The sequence below is a fragment of the Amphiprion ocellaris genome, chromosome 2 (assembly GCF_022539595.1).
Source record: "Amphiprion ocellaris isolate individual 3 ecotype Okinawa chromosome 2, ASM2253959v1, whole genome shotgun sequence".
Classification (NCBI taxonomy): domain Eukaryota; kingdom Metazoa; phylum Chordata; class Actinopteri; family Pomacentridae; genus Amphiprion; species Amphiprion ocellaris.
In genome coordinates, this window is record NC_072767.1 from 5,324,219 (window position 1) to 5,350,205 (window position 25,987).

A 25,987-nucleotide genomic window follows, 5' to 3' on the forward strand; every position below is an offset into this window, starting at 1 on the left:
TTTTTTACACACCTGATTGGACCAGGTGTCCAGGTATCTGTAGAACAGGACAGCAGGTCTCCAGCTGCTTTCAGGACCGCGGTCAAGGATTAAAGGTTCTCTAGGAGGTTCTCTGAGCTCCAGCGTCGATTCCATCATACGTGTTATTGGTTCATACTTCTGCTTCTCTTTCCTCCTTCGTTTCGTCTTTTGGAGTATTTTCAGCTCCTTGTCAAACGTTGATGTTAATCTGATGTTTCTTTCTATATATATATATATATATATATATATATATATATATATATATATATATATATATATATATATATATATACACACACACATATATAAACAAATACAGAAGAAAATGAACAAAAAACTCAACAAAAAAAGAATACAAACATGTATATTATATTTTTTTACAAATAAAAGTAACAGTGGGTTTTACAGGGTTAATTATTGACGTTAATAAACCTGAAGATGACCAGAAGCTTTAAGTATTAATTTAATGAACTATTAGCTGTCCAGGAGGCGGAGCAGCAGCAAATCTTCCTGCTGGGATTTTTCTATCTGATGATTTCAATCTTCATCTCCCAGCAGGAGGTTTATTCCAGTTATTCTGTCAGAAAGATCCCAGAGAGGAAGAATGAGATTAAAACATCGTAAAATAATAAAACCTCCACTGAGACAAAAGCAGCGTTTGATTCAATAACGGAGCAGAGGGAGAGAAAACTACAGGAAGGATCATTTAATGTCTCAGATTTTACCAGATATTATTCAGAATTTAACCAAAGAGAGAAACTACACTATAAAGAATAACAATAAACAGATATTTAAATATATGATAATATATATCATCTAATAGCACCAAATATCAGAGAAATAATCACATTTTGTTTGATAAAAATAAATCCAAAATATTATAGATTTTATAGATATTAGATTTTACTGTAAACACGAAAAATAATCAATAAATATTTTGGAAACTGTTTTATTAATTACAGTAAACATGTAAATTAATACTTTCTTCAGGTATTTCACTAGATATTGTTAATAAATCTGTAAAATAACTGTTAAAACATTATTTAATAGTTTTCAATTCTTAATATACATTCACATTTTCATTCCTACATTTTTACCAGATATTATTTGTAAATTAATAAAATGAAAATCATAATAATAATAATAGTAATAATAATAGATATTTAAATATATAATAAGCATATAAATTATTTTTTCCAATTACACCAAATATCAGTGAAATATTCACATTTGTTGTTTGTTGTTTGTTGTTAATTGTAAATATTTTCTCTACAGAGAGGATTTATTGAACTGTGTTGGTGGATTCGTTCCTCCTTTGTCTCCATCTGAACCTCCATCGGTGGATTTCTTTACCTGGAGCCGTTTAAACCCAGACAATAAACCCCCTGAGCTCTAAGCTGCTATTTCTACGCCTTCTATTGTCTAAAGAGAAGGAACACAACGTTCCCCGAATGGAAATCTTAATGAATTAATAAATCTTGGCAGCAGACGCACTCCTGAATGACAAAAAGAGAAAAAAAAGCTTCAGAATGAAGCCACAGATGGAAGGAGTCGCGCTCTGATGAGTCCATTCCTTAATTGCAATGAAAACTCATTTTCAAATCTGGCTGGAGAGGCTGACTTATTAATTGATCTTTTAATTAAAAAGCTGCGTCTCTCTGGTTCCTCCTGGCAAACAGTCGTACATAGCTAAATAAATCATTTCAGTCTCCAACAGCACCAAATAAAGCACCAATTAATCACCAGTAGAATCTAAGTAATCACCAATAGTCACCAATTAATCACCAACAGAATCTAACTAATCACCAATAGTCATCAATTAATTACCAAAAGAATCTAACTAATCACCAATAGTCTCCAACTAATCATCAGTAGTCTCCAATTAATCAACAATAGTCACCAATTAATCACCAATAAAATCTAACTAATCACCAATAGACACCAGTTAATTATCAATAGTCTCCAACTAATCATCAATAGAATCTAATTAATTACCAATACAATCTAACTAATCATCAATAGTCTCTAATTAATCATCAATAGTCTCCAATCATCAATAGTCTCAAATTAATAACCAACAGAATCTGACTAATCATCAATAGTCTCCAACTAATCATCAAGATGTAACGGAGGACATAATCCAGATGTAACAGAGGACACAATCCAGATGTAACGGAGGACATAATCCAGATGTAACAGAGGACATAATCCAGATGTAACAGAGGACATAATCCAGATGTAACAGAGGACACAATCCAGATGTAACGGAGGACATAATCCAGATGTAACGGAGGACATAATCCAGATGTAACGGAGGACATAATCCAGATGTAACGGAGGACATAATCCAGATGTAACAGAGGACATAATCCAGATGTAACAGAGGACATAATCCAGATGTAACAGAGGACACAATCCAGATATAACAGAGGACATAATTTAGATGTAACGGAGAACATAATCCAGATGTAACGGAGGACATAATCCAGATGTAACGGAGGACATAATCCAGATGTAACAGAGGACACAATTCAGATGTAACGGAGGACATAATTTAGATGTAACAGAGGACATAATCCAGATGCAACGGAGGACATAATCCAGATGTAACGGAGGACATAATCCAGATGTAACAGAGGACACAATCCAGATGTAACGGAGGACATAATTTAGATGTAACAGAGGACATAATCCAGATGTAACGGAGGACATAATCCAGATGTAATGGAGAACATAATCCAGATGTAACAGAGGACACAATCCAGATGTAATGGAGGACATAATGTATATGTAACGGAGGACACAATCCAGATGTAACGGAGGACATGTTGTAGATGTAACAGAGGACACAATCCAGATGTATCAGAGGACATAATCCAGATGTAACAGAGGACATAATCCAGATGTAACAGAGGACAAAATCCAGATGTAATGGAGGACATAATGTATTTGTCACAGAGGACGTAATCCAGATGTAACGGAGGACATAATCCAGATGTAATGGAGGACATGTTGTAGATGTAACGGAGGACACAATCCAGAAGTAACAGAGGACATAATCCAGATGTAACGGAGGACATAATCCAGATGTAACGGAGGATGGACTGGGATGGACCGTCCTCCGTCCATTTGTCTCCTGGTCGTCTCATTCTTCTGCTGTTATTCCTGGACGAACCTTGTCCTCCATCTGTTGGATGATTTCCTGCAGCATCTTCCTCGCTCTAAATTTCCTGGATTATCGACCGTCAGGACTTCAGTGATCTGATCTGCATTCTTGATGGTGCGTTACGACATTAATAATAATATATAATAATATGTAATAATATATGATGATGGAAGATGTGGCAGCGGCTGGAATTATTGGCCTGGGCTGGTTTTATGGCTGTGATCCATCTTATCAGATCCAAACTGGAGGATATTATAGATATTATGAACATACATCATAGATTCTGGACCACCTTCAGTCCTCTAAAACCTGCAGCAGATGAATGATTTACTGCTGAGAAAGGATGATTCTGTTGCTCCGATTCGCTCATTTATGGAAGAAATTATGTTTCTAATGATCTTTTATGGCTCTCAGGACGAGAATAATGATGGTAGAGGAGAAATTTTATTTTATTTCTCAGTTATATCCACGTAAAATGTAAAAACCAGAAAAATCTACAATTATTCATCAGCTTTAAAATAATAATATTTAATAATTAATAATTAAATAATAATTTAAATAATTATTAAATTAAAAAAACATTTTTATAATTTACATGTTTTTTCTGTTTTGTTAAATTAGAGATAATATCCAGTGAAATCCCAGGAAAAGTATTAATTTACACATTAAACCTAAAAATCAAACCAAAATTGTAAATAATGTTCACATCTAAAATCTCGTTTTAAATAAATGGTCTCTACTTCAAAATTGCACCTCTTATTTATTCATTATTTATTTTTACTGTATTTAAATCAGCAATAAATGCAACTATTTACAGATATTTGCTATGTTTTTAGTTTTTTATATATATTTTAAAAATTTAAATTATGTATATTAAGGACTGAAAAATGGTAAATAATTTTGTAACTGTAAGTTTGATTTATATTTTAAATGTCAACGTGAAAGAAATAAAACAAAATTGCAAATAATGTTCACATCAAAAATCTCTATATTTTTTTACACACCTGATTGGACCAGGTGTCCAGGTATCTGTAGAACAGGACAGCAGGTCTCCAGCTGCTTTCAGGACCGCGGTCAAGGATTAAAGGTTCTCTAGGAGGTTCTCTGAGCTCCAGCGTCGATTCCATCATACGTGTTATTGGTTCATACTTCTACTTCTCTTTCCTCCTTCGTTTCGTCTTTTGGAGTATTTTCAGCTCCTTGTCAAACGTTGATGTTAATCTGATGTTTCTTTCAGCTTCAGCTTCATCCATCTACAGGATCCACTGCTGCTCCACATTGACAGAATTCTGCATCTTTATTATTTATCCATTTATTAACCTTCACTGTAAAAAATGTTTGTTCATTTTTACTATGAAAAACTGTCAAACCATGGCAGTAAAAATCTCTAAACCCTGAAACACTTTGATCCAGTTTATAAAACACTGAATAAATTAAGTTGTTTTCTTTCTCTTGAAAAACTACATTTCCCTACTATGCCATAATAATAATTATAATATTCAACACTGTAATTTTTGCAGCCACTTCTCAAAAAGAAAACCAGTTTTCACAATTAAATGTAGCTGATAATATTTATAACAAGCAACATGACGGTTTTTTGCATTTATTTCATGTAAAAATACACTTTATACCGTCCGATTGATGTACTTTTGTTAATATTTTTCACAGCTATAACTTCAGCTGTTTCACACATATTAAACGTTAAGAACACTAACTGTTGTGCCGATGATAGGAAAATGATGTGATATTTATAACAGGTGACACAAACTTTACTTTTATAGGTATTTCAGGATAAATTTTCAAATAAAACTAATTTTCTTTTAAGAATTAAAACTTTTTTGTACAGTCAAATATGGAATGAATCTCATTTTCTAACGGTAAAAGCAACATATCCTTGCATTTCTTTAATGTAAATGAAGAAAATGTTTAATGTAAAAAATACAGTCCTGTGTTGGCCAGCATTTAACAGCAATGGGCACCATGACAAAGACTATTGAGGAAGTTAGTGACCTCCAACCAGAGATTATGTTTTATTAAAACACGTCTGAGTCTCCTCAGTGCTCTGATTGTGTAGTGGCTTATTAAACTGAGACATGTTGTGATGAAAACGACACGTATTCAAAATAAACCACTATTGGCACATGAAATCCCATTTGTTTACTTAATTTGCATTACTAATCAATAAATTATTGATTACCGGTTCAGAAAATTGTTGAAAAACATGTTTCCCTGGTTGAAAGTTCTTCTTATTAAGCACACTTAATAATGACTAAACTGAGGCATTTCTGAATTTTGACACCAACATTTTTATTTTTATTTTGTATCAGTTTGCAGAGTCGTCATTTAAAATAAGGAGAAAAACCATCAGTCAGCCACGAAATCATGAAGTTTGAACTTTAGTTTGAGTTTAGGAAGCAGAAAAGTGTTCATTCTTTGGATATTTACAGCTTACAGCATTCAGAACACTCCAGTCAGGCTCTGCTAGAACCACCAGCATGGAACCAACAGTTCTAGAACCCTCAGCATGGAACCAACTGTTCTAGAACCCCCTGCATGGAACCAGTGGTTCTAGAACCCTCAGCATGGAACCAACATGTCTAGAACCACCAGCATGGAACCAACGGTTCTAGAACCCCCTGCATGGAACCAACGGTTCTAGAACCTTCAGCATGAAACCAAGACTTCTAGAACCACCAGCATGGAACCAATGGTTCTTGAACCCCCTGCATGGAACCAACAGTTCTAGAACCACCAGCATGGAACTAACACGTCTAGAATCACCAGCATAGAACCAACATGTCTAGAACCACCAGCATGGAACCGACGGTTCTAGAACCCTCTGCATGGAACCATCACTTCTAGAACCACCAGCATGGAACCATCACTTCTAGAACCCCCAGCATGGAACCAACACCTGTAGAACCCTGTGTAATTTCTCCGTGTCCCTGGTCCCAGAGCTGGATGCTTCAGATGTGTGGTTGTTCTCCCCAACTATAACCCTCTACCTGTAACCCTCTACCTCTATCCCTCTACCTCTTCCCCTCTACCTCTAAGCCTCTACCTCTACCTCTTCTGTCCCTCTCAACCTGCCCGGCCAGCAGGCAGATAGGTCCCCCACATAAAGAGCCGGGTTCTGCTCGAGGTTTTTTCCCTGTTAAAAGGGTGTTTTCCTTGCCACTGTCGCCTTTTGGCTTGCTCTGGGGGTTCAGGCATATGGGTTCTGTAAAGCGTCTCGAGACAATTTGACTGTAATTGGCGCTATATAAATAAAATTGAATTGAATTGAATTGAACCCCCAGCATGGAACCAACGCCTCTAGAACCCTCAGCATGGAACCATCACTTCTCGAACCCCCAGCATGGAACCATCACTTCTAGAACCCCCAGCATGGAACCATCACTTCTAGAACCCCCAGCATGGAACCAACACTTCCTGCAGAGATGAATGAACATGAAGAGCTACTTATAGTGAGTTAGCAGCTTATAGTCTGGATCCATGGATTAGTTAAAGATTTCTGTATCACTGCGAAATGGTGGCATGGCGTCACTGTAACCATGACAACAAGTGAACACTACATCAGCTGCCTGCTGATGATCACATGATTGTGATCCTGCTGCAAATCCACCGCTGAGGACTTATCAGGACTTATCCATCAGAAATGATCCAATGAGTGAGCAGCCTTGGAGCAGGACTTTTCTTGTTTGTCTTTACCTTTCAATCTTCCCTTTCTTAACATATTTTTTTCTGGAGCCTTTGCGTCCAGATTTGTGCCATTTTTTTTCAGTTTTTTTTTTACAGTGTGTCTTGAGTGTATAGAGTGAACAGCAGCGTCTTCTTTAAAGCTGATTCCATCTTATGCAGCACGTTGTTCCTCCTATACATCTGGAATCTAAACACTCCTGTGTTCTGTGGAAACACTCAGTGTTGGATTTCTCTGTTTGCTGTCTGTAGAGTGTGATGGTCACTGGATCCATGCTGAGGTGTTTCAGATGCAGGTTGAACAAATGTTTGCAGGCGTTTGACGGGTCGCCTCTAAAAGCTGATTGTCACCAACAGAAACATCCAGATTTCACTTTTAGTCGATTCTCTGCAGCTGAATGTGAGCTTCCTCCACGTTTCATGTTCTTTTAATCAGAAACAGACTAAAGCAGCTGGTAGTGAACATCAGACGTTCAGAGTTTTATTGTTAGTCAGGTTTATTCACCGTCAGACTGAGATGTTCTGATTGGTTCCTGCTTCGTTCTTTAACAGAGAATCAGTGGTAAACACACATTCAGTTCAGTCTGGACCAGGTTTTACTACAAATATAACAACGACAGCTTTTAAAGAAATGCTAATAGTGCCTGTATTTTCTTGTCGTCCATTCAAAGCGGGTTCTTTAGTTTCCTTCAGGGCCGAGCTGCCAGCAGAATAAATCCTCCAGGTACAGAAGCAACGTGTTGCTTTAGAAACTGCCTTCAGACACCAGAGAGAGATTTACAGCACATGAAAGGAGAACCTGCCTCCTCCGTTCAGTCTTTGAACTTCCATTAAGCCATTTATCGGTGTGCATTCATTTCATTCCCCAGACTCTGAGCGGACGCCAAACATCACAGATCTCCTCTGGTTTCTCGCTGACGTGTTGAATGTCTGTTTTTTCTGCAGTTGCTCCGTCCATCCATGAAACCAAGAGTCACGGAGTCGGTCTGGGACGCACGGCTCTGCTCAGGTGTGAAGCTGCTGCCGTTCCTTGGCCAACATTTGAGTGGTACAAGGGCGAGAAACGGTGAGTCCAGGCTGAAAAACAGTACTAGAAGCAACATCTCTTCAAACTGACTGTGCACATTCAGATTTTTGAAGGTATTGTTTGCTGCAGGTTTAGACAATGGCAGAACCTAAATTGAGGAGTTTCCAAAGATCCAGAGCTTCAAGACTCTGGGAGGAACTCAGATTATCACAGAACAAAGATGTCAGAACACAGGAGGAACTTTAGCTTTAGCATCCATTAGCTTCTCTCCTGCTCTCTGTGCTCATATGTGCTGCATTTTAATATATAAAGAAATCAACTGGACTTCTCTTGGAGGTTCTTGAAGACGTGAAACATCTTTGATTTCTACTGAAACTCCTATGATTAACTGCAAATACTATCAAACATGGCCAGTTGTTTTTGGGTGGAATTCAGCCATAAGTGAGCACAGAGAGCAGGAGAAAAGCTAATGGATGCTAAAGCTAAAGTTCTCAGTTTACTTGCATTTTTTTGACAATGGCAGCAGCTGAAATGTAGACATTTCCAAAGATCCAGAGCTTCAATAGTCTGGGAGAGACTCAGATTATCACAGAACAAAGATGTCAGAACCCAGGAGGAACTTTAGCTTTAGTGTCCATTAACTTCTCTCCTGCTCTCTGTGCTCACATGTGCTGCATTTTAATGTATAAAGAAATTGACTGGACTTCTTTTGGAGGTTCTTGAAGATGTTTAACCTCTCAGGGAATTTGATTTCTATCGAAACTCCTATAATTAACAGCAAATAATTGAAAACATGGCCAGTTGTTTTCAGGTGGAATTTAGCCATAAGTAAGCACATAGAGCAGGAGAGAAGCTAACGGATGCTAAAACTAAAGTTCCTCCTGGGTTCTGACATTCAAACTCTGCTCAGTTTCTAAAACCGAAAATGAAAAACACTGAGTAAGGCAAAATCGGCCTCATATGTTGGTTCAATCTGAGAAATAAAATACAAATTCAAATAGAATTTACTGTAAAAATGCAGCTGAACTCCAACAGCAGCAATTGTTTTTTTCCAAAATACAGTAAAATACTGCAAAATTGGATGCTTTTTTTTTGGAACCAAAATCAAGAATTCTGACAGAATTGAGGAATTATGTTGCTGCAGTAAAATTCGGCACCTTTTTTCCAGTTTCAAGAACTAATAATTACACATTATTTTCATTTGGACAATTTAGAGTCACGTTAGACACAATTAAAGTCATTTTGGACATATTTAAAGTCTAAATATCTAAAAATTGGAACCTTGTCTGGTCAAACTTTAATCCATCAGAATCTACTGATGTTAGAGCCTCAACAGTTGCTGAAATGTCGACCAAAGATGTCAACCAAAGACTGTATTTTAGTAGAAATATGGACCCATCCATAGATCAAATAAAGATTGTGTATAAAAAATAGGCATTCGGTTTGTTTAAACACATTTATTAGGTTATAGCATGAATCAATTATAAATCACAGGTTATAATATCATACTGTGTTCCCTTATTTTGCTGTTATTCTGCCAGAGCCCGCCACCTATGGCTGACTTGGGGATCTCATACCTCTATGATTCTTGACCACACTTACAGGAACTTTATGGAGACACTAGACCAACATCGTTCGAAAAATTAGCACCTTTTTTTTCATTTTCAAGAGCCATTAATTACACATTATTATTATTTTGCATATCATTTTGGACAGTTCTGAATAATTCTGGGCAGGTTTCAAGTTGAAATAGCCAAAAAAATTTGGACCAATGTCAAATTCAACTAGAATTAAATGCTTCAAAACTTTCTGGGGACACAATACCACGCTTGATTGATAATTTGCACCTTTTTATTCATTTTCAAGGACCAATAATCAACACTTTGGCCTCTGCTGGAGAGATTTAATTAGATCTGCTGGAAACCCTTTAGAGTGCCCTCGCCAAATGTCATTGGCTGTTGGAAGAGTATTTCTGGTGATGTTGACTTCTTTTTTGGGTGAAAATCCTCAAAAATTCCCATGAAATTCTCTAAATTCTGCCAAAATTATTTACAGAACTTGTTAGTTCTGGGTTCCAGATGACAAATCAGTAAATATTGGTGTCTGAAATAACACAAACTGAGCCTGTTGTACACACTGGTTCACCGTCAGGGCTGTCTGGGACACCTGGGAATAGAAGAGTATTTTTCTGCTATAACCAGTGAAAACAATGGAAGCACATTTAGAATAAACAGGACTAAACATCAAAGTTGTGTTAAAAGTTGGACTTCCATCTTTCTTGCTGACACTAATGGATGAGATATTAGCCGATCCTGTTTCCTGATAGAAAACGTTCACTTTGTTTTCCGTCCTCCAGAGAGAGACCTCAGAAATGTTCCAGCCTTGTCTTCACCTCGCATCCTAATAAAACCGTTTGCTGCCGACTGCCTTAAATCATTCGCGACGCATACATCAATCAGTCGAGATTCAAGTGTCAGTTCTTGAATTTAAAAACCAAATTACCCCCATTACCCATCATTTACCCACTCCCGGTGAGCACAATTTCAATCATCAGCTCACACTGTGCTAATTGTAATTATGGGGTGGAATCAATTTATTCAAATTGCTAAGGAGGCAAGTTGGCATGATTCTAGTATTGACTTAATTCAAGGACTTGTTCTTTCTCTGACTTCGCACTCGGCTAAATGCTGATTTCTCCATTTCCCGCTCATTAAGAACAGGACAGCCTCCGTTTAACTCTTCCTGTGGAATAAAAAGCTTCTTTTTTTTGGCTCCGTGTCGATGCAGAAACAACATTCCAGCTCAGAAACGCTGTGACAGTTCTGACAAGGAGATCTTCCTCTTGATGTTCGCTCTTGAATGGGAGTGGGTGGGTGTTTATGTGGAGGGCTGGGGAGGAAGACAGAGGTTTTCTGTTGTCACCCTCAAAAAGAGAGATCTATCTGTATGAGAACATTCAGTAGAATCAGCCTCAGATGTTGTTAAATCTCCTCATGAATCAACATGAAATAGCTCTGCTCATCTACCACCAACATCTAGACCTCTATGAACATCTAGACCTTTATGAACACCAACATCTAGACCTCTATGAACACCAACATCTAGACCTCTATGAACATCAACATCTAGACCTCTATGAACATCAACATCTAGACCTCTATGAACACCAACATCTAGACCTCTATGAACATCTAGACCTCTATGAACATCAACATCTAGACCTCTATGAACATCTAGACCTTTATGAACACCAACATCTAGACCTCTATGAACACCAACATCTAGACCTCTATGAACATCAACATCTAGACCTCTATGAACATCTAGACCTCTATGAACACCAACATCTAGACCTCTATGAACATCTAGACCTCTATGAACACCAACATCTAGACCTCTATGAACATCTAGACCTCTATGAACATCAACATCTAGACCTCTATGAACAGCTAGACCTCTATGAACACCAACATCTAGACCTCTACGAACACCATCATCTAGACCTCTATGAACACCAACATCTAGACCTCTATGAACATCTACACCTCTATAAACACCAGGTTCTGGTTCCTACCAATGACTCCACATCAGCATTTAAACATCTAAAAACTGGAATCTTGTCTGGTCAGACTTTAACACATCAAATTCTACTGATGTTAGAGCCTCAACAGTTGGAGAAATGTCTACCAAAGACTGTATTTTAGTAGAAATATGGATCCATCCATAGATACACACTTACAGGAACTTTATGGAGACACTAGACCAGTCTGGATTTTAAATTGTACACTTTTTTCCATTTGAAGGGGCCAATAACTATTTACTATTGAGATTTTAGACAATTCTTAGTAACTCTGGAGAAGTTTAAAGTTATCTGGGCCCATTTTGGGACATTTTGGACAAAATATGGGTAATTTTGGACTGATTTCAGGTCAAAATAGCAAAAAAAAAAATTTCACTCTCTCTTTCCTCGCATCAGATTCTACTGATGTTAGAGCCTCAACAGTTGAAGAAATGTCGACCAAAGACTGTGTTTTAGTAGAAATATGGATCCATCCATAGATAGACACTTACAGGAACTTTCAAATGACACTAAACCAGCCTGGATTGAAAATTCTTCACTTTTTCCCCATTTTCAAAGGTCAATAACTATTCATTACTGTCATTTTGGACAATTTTTTTATATTACTTTGGACAATTTTGAGTCATTTTGGACAGTTCTAAAGTCAAAATAGCCAAAAAAGTGAAATCAGGCAAATTCCACTGATGTTAGAGCCTCAACAGTTGGTGAAATGTCGACCAAAGACTGTATTTTATTAGAAATATGAATCCATCCATAGATATACACTTACAGGAACTTTATGGAGACACCAGACTAACATTGTTTGAAAAATTAGCACCTTTTTTTCATTTTCAAGGTCCAACAATTATATTTTATTGCCATTTTGGATGCTTTTGAGTCAGGATAGACACAATTAAAGTCATTTTGGATGCATTTCAAGCCAGAATATTGACAAAATAGAAACGAGGTTGAGGGAGGGAAGCGTGGACCGGTTTGATGTGGAACTAGAGAAAAACGCACGCCGAGATCATCAGATAACATTAGAGGATGCCACCGTGGGAGGGGGAACAACAGATTTGTGGATATTTACAGGACATAAGGTCACACATGGAGCGTCTGCCAAAGCAGAGATCACAGGAGGAGCAGCGAGGCCAAGATAGAAACATGTCTCCTCTCTGGGAGCTTTTAGGGTTTCTGATGCCAAAGAGGAAACTGTAGAGATGGAAAACAAACAGCCGCAGTAATCCCACCATCAGGACGCCAAGCATATGCCGTTAACGGAGCGGGTTTTAATCTCTACAGGCTGTTAAAGATCATCACAGCCACAGAAGTAAGCAGTCAAACATTTGTCAGTTTGTCAGCACAGATGCCAGCCACCACTGGAACAGGATTTATGGAAAACCACCTGCAGCAGAACGATGAACAGCATGTCGAGTGGCGCCCAGCTGCTTCACCTCCGGGTCACGCCTCGCTCAGCTCGGTCCTCCAGAGCGGCAGACCGAGGGGTAAATAGATCCGCTCGAGAGGCGCTGAAGTACCGAACAATCTGAAGATCCAACGACAAACATTTGTGTCATCAGAACTCATGCTTTGTGTGGAGCAATGAGACGAGTTCTGAGACTAATAAACTGCATCCTGAGGCGTGATTCTGGTTTGAAATCAACCTGTTTTCTCATGTGACATCGCAGTAAAGATGTCTAGTTGGAAGTCTGTATGTATCGTTTATAAAAGCCACCATCAGTTCATTCTGGAAGCTTTTATAAAGACGCTTCCTGCTCCTCATTCGCATAAAGTTGGGTTCTTTTAAATCAACCGTTGTTCCAGATTCAGCAGCTTATTTCTCATCTCCAATGTTTTCAGAAACACAAGTTTTGCTGTGGGGGTTCATCTGGGTTCTGTAAAGCGTCTTGAGACAATTTGACCTGTAATTGGCGCTACATAAATAAAATTGAATTAAACTGAATTGAAGTGAAAGTTTCCAAACCAGCCGTCATCTTTGTCCGAATTTAAACCCAAAAGTAGTGACGCTCTCGTCCAATCAGGTGCAGCCGGTGTTGGGTGGCAGAGCTGAGGACCAACTTCTAGACCTCTATGAACACCAGCATGAACACCAACATCTAGACCTCAATGAACACCAGCATCTAGACCTCTATGAACATCTAGACCTCTATGAACATCTAGACCTTTATGAACACCAACATCTAGACCTCTATGAACATCTAGACCTCTATGAACATCTAGACCTCTATGAACACCAACATCTAGACCTCTATGAACACTATCTAGACCTCTTTGAAAACCAACATCTAGACCTTTATGAACACTATCTAGACCTCTATGAACACCAACATCTAGACCTCTATGAACACTATCTAGACCTCTATGAACACCAACATCTAGACTTCTATGAAAACCAACATCTAGACCTCTATGAACACCAGCATCTAGACCTCTAGACCTCTATGAACACCAGCATGAACACCAACATCTAGACCTCTATGAACACCAACATCTAGACCTCCATAAATAAAAATACAGATTTTTCATGTGGTCAGTATTTGCAATTTAGACTTGTTTAAATTTTTAAAATTTTTATTATTGCTTTATTCTGTTATTTTTCTAAATATTATCTGTAATTTCACACAGAAGGGAAAATCTGTAAAATTACCATATATTTTTTGAACCATTTTTCAATAGTTCATGTAAATATTTTTTCTTTCAAGTATCAGCTAATAATCTTTAAAATAACAATATTTTTTAAAATTTTAATACTATAGAAAAGAGTGCAATTTTACAGTCAGACGTTGTTAAAGAATATATTATCTTTTATTAAATACAGATTTTTGATGTTTTTTTTGTTTTTTTTTACAGTTTTTGCCTGTTAGCATCCAGATGAATACTCACTGTCTGTGATTTTATTAAATATTATCTGTAATTTTAACAAAAACAGGGAAAATCTGGAAAATACCAGTTAAAAAGCGGAAATATTTCTGGTCCAGAACACTTTAAGTTCTGTTTAGTTCTTGTTTAGTTTTATTTTCTCTCTTTCTAGTTTGGTTTAGAAACACTCAGTCAGGTTTAGGACTAATTTCATGTTTGTGGGTAAAATCAAACCGTTTCACTCCATCTTTGAAGCTTCGCCTTTTTTTGGGGTTACCACGGTGACAAGTCTCCATCTGACGTCTGATTGGTTCCTGAAATGAATTAAAATAACACATTGATGGGATAAAACAATAATCTGTTTCTCTCAGAACATAATTTAGCGTAAACGATGATCAATAACACTTGGTTTGTTCTGTTTTCAGGATTATCAAAGGTCAGGGCATTGAGATCAAGAACCTCAACACCAGATCCATCCTCACCATGACCAACATGACGGAGGACCGCTACGGGAACTACACATGCGTCGCCTCCAACAAGCTAGGGACGGCTAACGCCAGCGTGCCTCTCAACCGTAAGTGTTCTCCTGCTGCTGCTGGCTTTAGGTGGAGGTTCTGGGTGTGATTGAGGCGTATCTGGCCTCATCTTCTGCTGCAGGACTTCCTGTTGGAATGCTAGAAGCTAAAGCTAGGAGTTGAAGTATCGCCAGATGAGGCGGCTTCTGGTTTCCCAGTGGTTGGTCTCTTGCATATTGGCGCTGTTCTGAGTGCGAGGGCGGATGTGTTTAAAGTCTGCATGTTGTAAAATAAAAACCACCACCTGGAGGAGAAGTTTCGCTCTGAGGGGAAACAGAATTACAAAGACAGCAGGCCAGTCATGCTAAGCTAAATGCTAAGCTAAATGCTGAGCTGAACACTGAGCAGTGACTCAGACCGGTTCATGCTTTCCAGAGCCGTAAGGAATCTGTAGTTCCAGATAGTCAGAGGCCTCGATGATGCTCTGCACAATTATTCACTGGGGTTAAATGAAGGTGGTTCTGAATCGGCAGAAGGTTTATTAAACAGCGGTTTAATAATCTGGAGTTAACTTACTCATCACACACCGATGCCTAAAGGCCTCTACAGACTGTCCCAGACCAAAGATACCAAAGGTGAGAGAATGGTGGTGATATCTTTGATCTTGGCTCTAAATCGGTGGTCACTGAGAGACAGGTTCAAGGATGGCTGTTGTCATGGCGACAAGCTGCCATAAACTCTGGGTGATCGTCTCCCAGTGTGGCAGCTGCTGGACCTACGACATCTAACTAACCGCCTCGTTAGCATAAATTAAGCTACTTTATGCTAATGAGTTCCATGGCGACACCACATCCCATAATAGACCACATTAGAAGACAGTGAAAGTGCTGGAATTTATATAAGTCTTAAAATATTGAATATAATCGCTATAACTGAGTTTGCACTAATCTGATGAAAAATGCAGATAAACAGAAATAATTGTTTATTGTTTAACTTCACATATATGAATATTTAATCTGCCCTGTCTTGTCCAAATAAATAAATATTCATCCATTCAGTCTCAGCCACCATTTATCTGAACTGAAAACTTTGATTATTGGGTCAAATATTGATGTTTGACAAAAATGTGATTAATTAATTAAAAAAAACAAAAAACTTTAATTATTTAGATTATTTGTTTTAATTGCATCCCACCACTAATGGAAAATAACTTTTATTGAAGCAGAAATATGTGCAGGTATGTGAAATAAACCGTTTTTATTTAATAAGTTGATTTTTAAGCCGAGTAAAAGAAGTTTCACAACGAAAAAATACTTCAATTTTTCTTTTAAATATGATAAAATATAAAAAATACTAAATAGAATAAAAAATAAGTGGACATTATTTGCAATTCAGGCCTGTTTTTATTTAGTTTTACATTTTTTAAGACAGTTTGTAAATTATTATTCCTTTATTCTGTTATTTTATGACAGGGAAAATCTGTAAAAATACCATTTTTAATATATATTTCAATAAACAATATACATAAATGTTCTTTCAAGTATCAGTAAATTTGGCTGATTTAGTTACAGTAAAAATTATGTAAATTTACAAAGAATATATTAGCATTTATCAAAATACAGGTTTTTGATGTGGAAATTATCTGCTTTTTTGGCTTATTTTACTTTATTTTTAAATAGTATACAGTATATACATTTTTATTCCTTTCTTCTATTATTTTACTTTAAAGTGGATCAGTTTAACAGAACAGGAGGTTAATCCTACAGGAACCAACCAGGAGCTTTCTGTGCTGGTTTATTTCTTTATCGTGTTTTTAAGTAAATTTTTTTTTTTTTCTGGACTCCTCTGCATCGGCACCATAACTGCATCCATATTAAATCAGAATGGACGAGGTGTTTTCAGTCCGGCTGATCCGACCTCCGACCTCCCGGTGGAGGCTCTGACTCTGGAGGTTTATTCTCCTCCAGACCACAGCCAACCGTCGGAAGCGCTGCCATTGTGTGGAATAAATGGAGACAGAAACACAAAGCTGGAGCCAGAACCTCTCAGAAACTGTACGTGGTGACGGAGATAACGATAATGGAGCTGCCATTCAGAAGAAGCTTCATAAAGCCGTCCAACAAAAGGCCAGACATGGTGCAAGAACATGGAGAGGAGAGTCAAATTATCAGTATTTTAAAAAGTCTCCAAACAATAGTAGATCTGTTAATGAAAAATCAGTCAGTTACTCCTCCATGACCTCCTCAGAACCAGCTGAAGTTCTACCTTCATACTGGGAATATTTCCAGGTCCTTGAAGTCCATAGAGGTGGGTCCAGATTTATCATCATTTTTGAGCCTCAGAACTTCATCAATCCACCAGATAGACACATGATATTACAAAAGTACCACAAAAAGACACAAAAAGAGCCAAAACTACCCTGCAAAGATCAAATATGCCAACAAAAACACCCAAAATCACCACAAAAAGCACCAAAATTACCGCAAAACAGGTGAAATGGCAACAAAAACTAAAATTTGGCACAAAAAACCATGCAAAATTACCCTAAAAAGAGCCAAAAATACCCTGAAATGTTCAAATGTGACAGCAAAAACATGGAAGATCACTACAAAAATTGCCAAAATTACCACGTGGTAGTTTTGTGGTACCACAAAACAGGTGAAATTGCGACAAAAGTCAAATTTGGCACAAAAAACATAGCAAAATAACCACAAAGCCAGCCAAAATTACCACAAAAATACACAAAATCAACCCAAAAAGAGCCAAAACTACCCTGAAAGGTTTAAATGTGTCAGGAAAAACACCCAAAATCACCACAAAAAGTACCAAAACTACCACAAAAAGTACTAAAATTACAATAAAACTGGTGAAATTGTGACAACTAAAAAATTGGCACAAAAACTTGCAAAATTACTCCAAAAAGAACCAAAATTACCCTGACACGTTCAAATATGTCAGGAAAAACACCCAAAATCACCACAAAAAGGACCAAAATTACTATAAAACAGGTGAAATTGCAACAAAAACTCAAATTCAGCACAAAAAAATCAACCAAACATGACTAAAGTTCCCTCCAGAACCTCCTCAGAACATCTGGTTCTTCATCTCCAGTAACTTTATCAATGATCAGAGTTCTACCTTCATACTGGGAATATTTCCAGAATTCCAGGTCCTTGAAGTCCATAGAAGTGGGTCCAGATTTATCACTTTTTAATGGACTTTTTCCATCATTTCTGAGCCTCAGAACTTCATCAGTCCAGCAGATAGACTCATGGCATTACAAAATTACCACAAAAAGACACAAAATCACCCCAAAAAATATAAAAATTACCACAAAACAGGTGAAATTGTGGCAAAACTGTAATTATATCATCACACTCCCACCTCTGTGCTTCACCATCAGGACTATGCATCCACTGTGGTAGTCCTGGTCAGAGGAGACACTAAACAAACATCATTTTCGTGGTAAATTTGATTCTTTTTGTGGTAATTTTGCTTGTATTTGTTGGCATATTTGAATCTTTCAAGGTAATTTTGGCTCTTTTTGGGGTTATTTTGCATGTTTTTTGTGCTAAATTTGAGTTTTTATTTTGGTGTTTTTCGTGGAAAATTTTGCCATTTTTTGTGGTGATTTTTGAAAGTTTCAGGGTAATTTTGGCTCTTTTAGATGTTATTTTGCAAGTGTTTTTGTTGGCATATTTGAATTTTCAGGGTAGTTGTGTCTCTTTTTGGGGTGATTTTGACCATTTTGTAGTGATTTTCCATGTTTCTGTTGGCATATTTGAATGTTTCAGGGTAATTCTGACTCTTTTTGGGGTATTTTAATTTTTTTTTGCTTCAATTTGACCAGTTTTGGGGTGATTTTGGTTCTTTGTGTGGTAATTTTGCATGTTTTTTGTGCCAGATTAGATTTTTTTTCACAATTTCACCAGTTCTATGGTAGTTTTGGTACTTTTTGTGGTAGTTTTGGACTTTTTTTTGGAAGTGATTTTCCAGCTCTTTTTTGTTGTTATTTTAGTTGCAGTTTTTACTAGAACTCAGATGTGTTTCTCCTCCTAAACGTCATGTGTCTATCTGCTGGACTGATGAAGTTCTGAGGCTCAGAAATGATGGAAAAAATCTATTAAAAAGTGATAAATCTGGACCCACCTCTATGGACTTCAAGGACCTGGAACTCTGGAAATATTCCCAGTCTGAAGGTAGAACTCTGATCACTGATAAAGTTACTGGAGAGGAAGAACCAGATGTTCTGAGGAGGTTCTGGGAGGAACGTCTGTCAGGTTTAGTTGACTTTAGATTGAAGGACTGAAAACAGTGCTGGTAGATTTGTTCTTTTTCCTGACTGAAGCCTTCAGCAGCTGATGAACTGGGATGGATCCTTTCTGTATTCCAGGACTAACTGTTGATTTAAGGATCTTTGTAGATCATTATGAATGGAATTATCCAGTTATGTCTGGTTTGTAACTGAATGCCCTGAAGCTCAGAGCCACTAGAGTTCCACCCAGCAGGCTATCCGCTGGTTCATTAATGAGGGTTTCCAGTTCCTGCTTGCATCAGAATATTTTAATATTTCCACAAAAGAAGTCCTGCATAATTAATATCCAGAGTGGTTTGAAGATTTAAAATCTCGGTGGGAAGTGGATTTCAACCACAAGAACAAGACTCTTCCTCTGTCTACATTCACTACTGTTCAACAGTCTGGGGTCGCTTAGAAATGTTGATGCTGATTGTTGAAAGAAAAGCAGAACATAACATGAAATTAATAATAAATCCAGTGTAGACATTGTTAATGTGGTAAATGATTATTCTAGCTGGAAATGGTTGATTTTTAATGGAATATCTCCATAGGGGTACAGAGTAACATTTCCAGCAACCATCACTCCTGTGTTCTAATGCTACATTGTGTTAGCTAATGGTGTTGAAAGGCTCATTGATGATTGATACAGTTATGTTAGCACATGGATAAAAGTGAGAGTTTTCATGGAAAACAAGGAATTGTCTGGGTGACCCCAAACTTTAGAATGGTAGTGCAGGTCATCTTTAACTCATTTAGAGCAACTTAAACTCATGTCGAGCAACCTTAGCTAATATAGAGCAATTTTAACTCATTTAGAGCAACTTTAGGTAATATAGAGCAACTTTAAGTAATATAGAGCAACTTTAAGTAATATAGAGCAACTGTAACTATTATAGAGCAACTTTAGTGAGTATAGAGTAACTTTAGTGTAGAGCAACTTTAAGTAATATAGAGCAGCTTTAACTAATATAGAGCAACTTTAAGTAATATAGAGCAACTGTAACTATTATAGAGCAACTTTAGTGAGTATAGAGTAACTTTAATGTAGAGCAACTTTAAGTAATATAGAGCAGCTTTAACTAATATAGAGCAACTTTAGCTAATGTGGAGCAAGTTTAACTAATACAGAGCAAATTTGAATAAAATAGAGCAACTTTAACTAATATAGAGCAACTTTTACTGATATAGAGCAACTTTAGCTGGTGTTTGATATTCCGACACCAGATGTTGTCCACCTCTGTCGTTGTCAAACAGGAACAAACCGAAGCCAGCAGAATGACAGCAGAGGGCTGGAGGGGAACATCTCTGTCAGAGTTTCACCGTGAAAAATATTCCATTTAATGTATTCAGTGATGAAATATGAACAGGTGAGTTCAATTATTCAGCGGTTAGCGCTGCTCTCTGTGATGAGAACGTTGTCCCTAGCAGGCCGGAGACTCGAGAACAAAAAGATATTTCTGTAGAGTTGGCAGTCGTCAGAGGAGCTGTTTGTGTATTCACAAAGAACATCAAAGCCTCGTCTCAGATTCTCTAACGGAGGGTCTTAATGTGACACCAGCGATCCTCAAAGGAAAGAGAAACCTCAGAATAGAAGCAGCTGAACCCAACTCTCCCTCTTTGTCTTCCATCGCTTCATCTGCTCAGTCTCTATCCAGGCTTATCTGAGCCACTCTCATCTCCTTCTCTTGATTTCTCTTTTGTCATTATTCTTCTCTTTCTTTCTCCTTTGTATCTTGTTCTTCTTCTATTTATTCCTCTTTTGTCTCTCCTTCTTCTTCTTCTCTTCCTCTTTTGTCTCTCCTTCTTCTTCTCTTTCTTCCTCTTTTGTCTCTTGTTCTCCTCTTTCTTCCTCTTTTGTTGTTCTCTTTCTTCCTCCTTTGTATCTTGTTCTTCTTCTATTTATTCCTCTTTTGTCTCTCCTTCTTCTTCTTCTCTTTCTTCCTCTTTTGTCTCTCCTTCTTCTTCTCTTTCTTCCTCTTTTGTCTCTTATTCTTCTCTTTCGTCCTCTTTTGTTGTTCTTCTCTTTCTTCCTCTTTTGTCATTCTTCTTCTCTTTCTTCCTCATTTGTCTCTCATTCTTCTTCTCTTTCTTCCTGTTTTGTCTCTCGTTCTTCTTTTTCTCTTTCTTCCTCTTTTGTTTTTCTTCTTCTTCTCTTTCTTCCTCTTTTGGCTGTCCTTCTTCTTCTTTTCTTTCTTCTTCTCTCCAGATCTCCACTAATGGAATAGAGGCCATTGCTGTTGTTGTTCTTAATGAGAAATGGCAAGCGGTCGCCTCGCCGCCACGTCGACGTGAAAAACAGAAACCCGGAGGTTAGATTTCACCGGCGGTGACTTTGGATTGCTATTTTAGAGGCAGTCGATAGCTATTGATGAGCGCGATGCGGAGGGGGACGGGGGCATGCATATTTGATAAAGCCTCGTATATTGAGGTGAATTTTAAGCAGCAACACGATGTGGGAGGTTTGTGATGAAGAACGTTATGTGCAGGAAGAGCTGAGGTTGTAGTGCAGTCAGTGATGATCGAGTCGGGGTTATTCATGGAGAAAACAACTTGTAGAAGCAAAAATAGTGGTTCAGAAGAAGAAATATGAAGCTAAATATGAAGCTTTAAGGGTTCAGTTTCATTTGTCTTAGGTTTTATGGTCTGCATCCTTCAGCAAAGTCAATATTTTTTGCCTTTTTGTGTGATTTTATTTGCTTTTAGCACATTTTTAGTTCACTCAGTTATGTTTTTTTGCTAATGCTAAGCTACGTCAGCAAGCTGCGGCTGCTCCATTGGAGATCTCCTGGTTTTCACTAGACTGAACATGAATTATTGGTATTTATGCATGTTTGTAAGGTTATCTTTATCCCAAAACAGCCACTGGTCAAAACAAATACACAATATGAAGCTAAATACTCAGCTTTTAGGGCTCAGTTTCATTTTTCTGAGGTCTAATGGTCCTTATCTTTCAAAGAAGTAAACTATTTTTAGTCTTTTTATGTGGTTTTATTTCCTGTTTGTGCATTTTAGTTCACTCGGTTGTGTTTTCTTGGTAATGCTAAGCTACGTCAGCTAGCTATGACTGGTCCGTTGGAAATCTCTTGGTTTTCAGTAGAATGAACATCAGTTCTTGGTATTTATGCATGTTTGTAAGGTTATCTTTATCACTAAAGAGCTCTTGAAACAGCCACCAGTGGAAGCAAAGATACAAGAAAAAGTGAAATACTCAGAATTAAGGGTTCAGTTTCATTTTTCTGAGATTTAATGGTCCTTATCCTTCATCAACATCAAGTATTTTTGTCTTTTTTTGTTCTTTGATTTAATGTTTGCACATTTTCATTCAGTCAGTCATGTTTTCTTGGTAACGCTAAGCTTCATCAGCTAGGTGTGGCTGCTCCATTGGAGATCTCCTGGTTTTCAGTAGAATGAACATGAATTCTTGGTATTTATGTATGTTTGTAAGGTTATCTTTATCCCAAAAGGCTTCTTCAAATAGACACCAAGCAAAACAAATACACAATATGAAGCTAAATACTCAGCATTAAGGGCTCAGTTTCATTTTTCTGGAGATTAATGGTCCTTCTCTTTCAGAGAACTAAACTATTGTTTAGTCCTTTTGTGTGGTTTTATTCACATTGTAGTTCAGTCGATCGTATTTCCCTGCTAATGCTAAGCTATGTCAGCTAGCTGGGGCTGTTCCATTGGAGATCTCTTTGTCTTTATGTTGAGCATGAATTGTTGGCAGTCTTGGCTCCTCCATGTTTGTTAGTTTATCCTCTTTGCAAACACTTCTGGAAACAGCCACTGGGCAAAACTAATATAAAGTGAAACACTCAGCATTAAATCTTCATCCTTTAGCAACGTAGATCCTTTTTGCAAGATTTCCCAGAGCTAGCTGACCTTAAAGTCTGTGCTTCTCATTTAGAACAACTTGTTAAAGGACTACATAGCTAATCAGACTGTGGTTGTAAGGAGCTAACTGCTGTTATTGTTAGCATGCTTTAGTTTGCTCAGTCATGTTTTCTTGCTAATGCTAAGCGATGTCAGCTAGCTGGGGGTGCTCCATTGTCAATCTCTTTGTGTTTACTTTATGTTGAGCATGAATTGTTGGCAGTCTTGGCTCCTCCATGTCTGTAAGTTTATCCTCTTTGCCAAACACTTCTGGAAACAGCCACCGGCTAAACAAAGACCGCTATAAGGCCGAACCCTCGATGGTTTCATGACTCTCTTGTCAGGATTGTGGAGCTGAAAGGTCCTTATCCTTCAGCAGCGTAAATCCTTTTTGTCTTCACCTCACTGAGAGCTTTGTGATTATCTCTGAGACGAACTGTGACTCGGGGAAGTAAACACCTTCTGGAAGGCTCTGGTTTCTGTTTCACATCTGACAGGGATGGAAACACTCATTTGCATTCTGGCTTTGTGCTGCTGCTTCTGACTCATTTCTGTCTTTCGGAAATGAGCTGGATGCACATGTCCTCGCTGTCTGCTGCTGTGCTGCAGTTGTCAGACCATTCTGGGTTTTTTAGCCATTAGCAGGGATTGTGATCTCTTTTAGCTAAGCACCACTTTAAGCTGCGTGTTAAAAGCTGCTGTGGTGAAACACAAACTGGGTTCTTTGGAGCAGAAAGAAGCATCCACACTCTTTGTCACTTCCTGCTGGAGGCCTCAGTGTTCAGGTGTGAGCGTGCACGTCTTTTCATGCCATCAATAGCCGTGTCAACAGTGAATAATAATAAAGCCCTTGTGACGATTGTCGGTACTTCTAACGCTTGTTAAGTTACAAAGGTGTAATGAACCGAGCTGGATAATCGGTGTGAGCAGAGCGCAGAAAGCCTGAGAAATAACCTTTTGTTCTTCGATATGTTTCCAGGCGGAATATTTGCATTTCATTGATTACAGCTTAGCCAGACGTAGTTTTCACTGTAATTCATTGTCAGCCAGTTAGATTCAATCATGAGATGCAGAATCTTTTTTCTCCACATCGCTCTCCGGATCAAATCGAAACCTCAAAGAGCACAGAACAGAAAAGCAATCACAGCTCATGAGGTATCAGCTTTGGGAGAAAATTACAGCGTAATTGTTTTTTTGTCAGTTTGTATTATCAGCCTTCCAGAATCAAAGCAGTCGAGCTGGAAGAAAACCTGCCGAGTTGGAGGCTCAATCGATGCACTTGTTGCTTTCAGACGTCAGCTTTATGTTCCAACTGCTGTTGATGTTTTTGTGAGTAAATCAACAAAATTGCGAGTGACATTATTTGAGAACACTGGCTGCTAATAAAAACCAACGAGCTGAACTGACACAGTCTGAGCTGCTCATTTTAGACAAGTTGATTAAAGAGTAAACAGTTAATCAGACTGTGGTTGAGTCAGACAGAGGGTTGTTCTGTTTGACTGTGTCAGGGTGAACTGCTGCTTTTATTTACTGTTAGCTCACTTTAAATCACTCACTTTCCTCTTGTGAAAGGAAGCTACGTCAGCTAGCTGTGGCTGCTCGTGTTAAGGCTATTATTTGGTTGAATTTCATTGCTCTACTGTTGCTTTCAGTACTTGATGAGCATGAATTATTGGCATTCTGCATGTTTGTAAGTGATGTCGTGCTGCTGGATGCTCAATTTGCTATCATTCAACCGTCTGTGTATTCATTTGCATTTGTTTTGTTCCAATAAATTATGACATGCTGTGCTCCAGAGTGCAACAAGCCACCAGAAATCTGCTATTAGGAGTCAATATTTAACTGGAGAAAGATCCGGTATCAACATTACATCACATTTCACTCAGACTAACGTGTTTTTGGTCAAACAACAAGTTTCTGAACGGAGACTGGAAGCTTCTCTGTGCACAGCTGCTTCCTGGCATTTATGGAACATCTGCAAATCAAATGTTTAGAGAACATTAGTAAACTCTAGTGTCTTTTAATGCATGGGATGCATTCAGGGAGCTTTGCGAAAGTGTAGCATCTTCTAATGCATCTTAGACATTGAGGGAGCATCAGTCAATCATAGCATCTACCAATGCCTCTGAGAGGTTTAGGGAATATTGGGAAGTCTTAGCGTCTACCAGCCGTGTGCATGTGATGCCTTCAGGGAGCCTTGATAAAGCGTACATCTTAGATGTTGACGGTGACATCGGTAAGTTCTAGCATCTACCAGGAGACAAAAGTGTAGCATCTTCTAATGCATCCTAGACATTTAGGGAGCATTACTAAGTTCTAGTGTCTACCAGCATCTACCAGTCGTGTGCATGTGAGGCATTTAGGGAATCTTAGATGCATCGGTAGATGCATCTAAAATGTTGAGGGTAACATCGGTAAGTTCTAGCATCTACTAGGAGTCTGCATGTGAGGCATTTAGGGAATCTTGCGAAAGTGTAGCATCTTCTAATGCATCTAAGACGTTTAGGGAGCATCAGTAAATAATAGCTTCTAATAATGCTTCTCAGATGTTTAAGTAGCATTGATAAGTTCTTGCATCTACCAGTCATGTGCATGTGACGCATTTAGGGAATCTTGATAGCATGTAGCATCTACCAATGTTTCTGAGATGCTTAAGGTAAGGTATGTAAATTGTGTTGTCTACTGATGCATCTGAGAGGTTTAGGGAGCATTGGGAAGTTCTAGCATCTACCAGGACTCTGCCTTTGAGGCATTTCAGTGAAAATCTATAAACTGCAACTTCAGAAAACAACCTGGGCTACAATTTCCTCCTCCAAACTGCACCACATCAGTCAAACTACAATACTCAGTACCACAAGTTACTCTCAACCTGTCAGAAACACTGAGATACAATAAAACAACCGACGATATGCATTTATTGTAAATACTGTGGCCGGGAATGTTGCATTTA

The 25,987-nt window shown here is 38.0% G+C and overlaps 1 protein-coding gene across 5 annotated transcripts in view; it reads left to right on the plus strand.

The window, feature by feature from the left end:
• The window catches only part of negr1 (neuronal growth regulator 1), a 234,287-nt gene that overhangs the window by 149,467 nt on the left and 58,833 nt on the right, over positions 1 to 25,987 (plus strand). For all 5 annotated transcript variants that reach the window (XM_055018587.1, XM_055018590.1, XM_055018592.1 and 2 more), the window contains exons 5-6: positions 7,832 to 7,952; positions 14,778 to 14,926. In XM_055018587.1, coding sequence (XP_054874562.1) covers positions 7,832 to 7,952; positions 14,778 to 14,926 — 270 coding nt within the window. The remainder of the gene's footprint in view (positions 1 to 7,831; positions 7,953 to 14,777; positions 14,927 to 25,987) is intronic.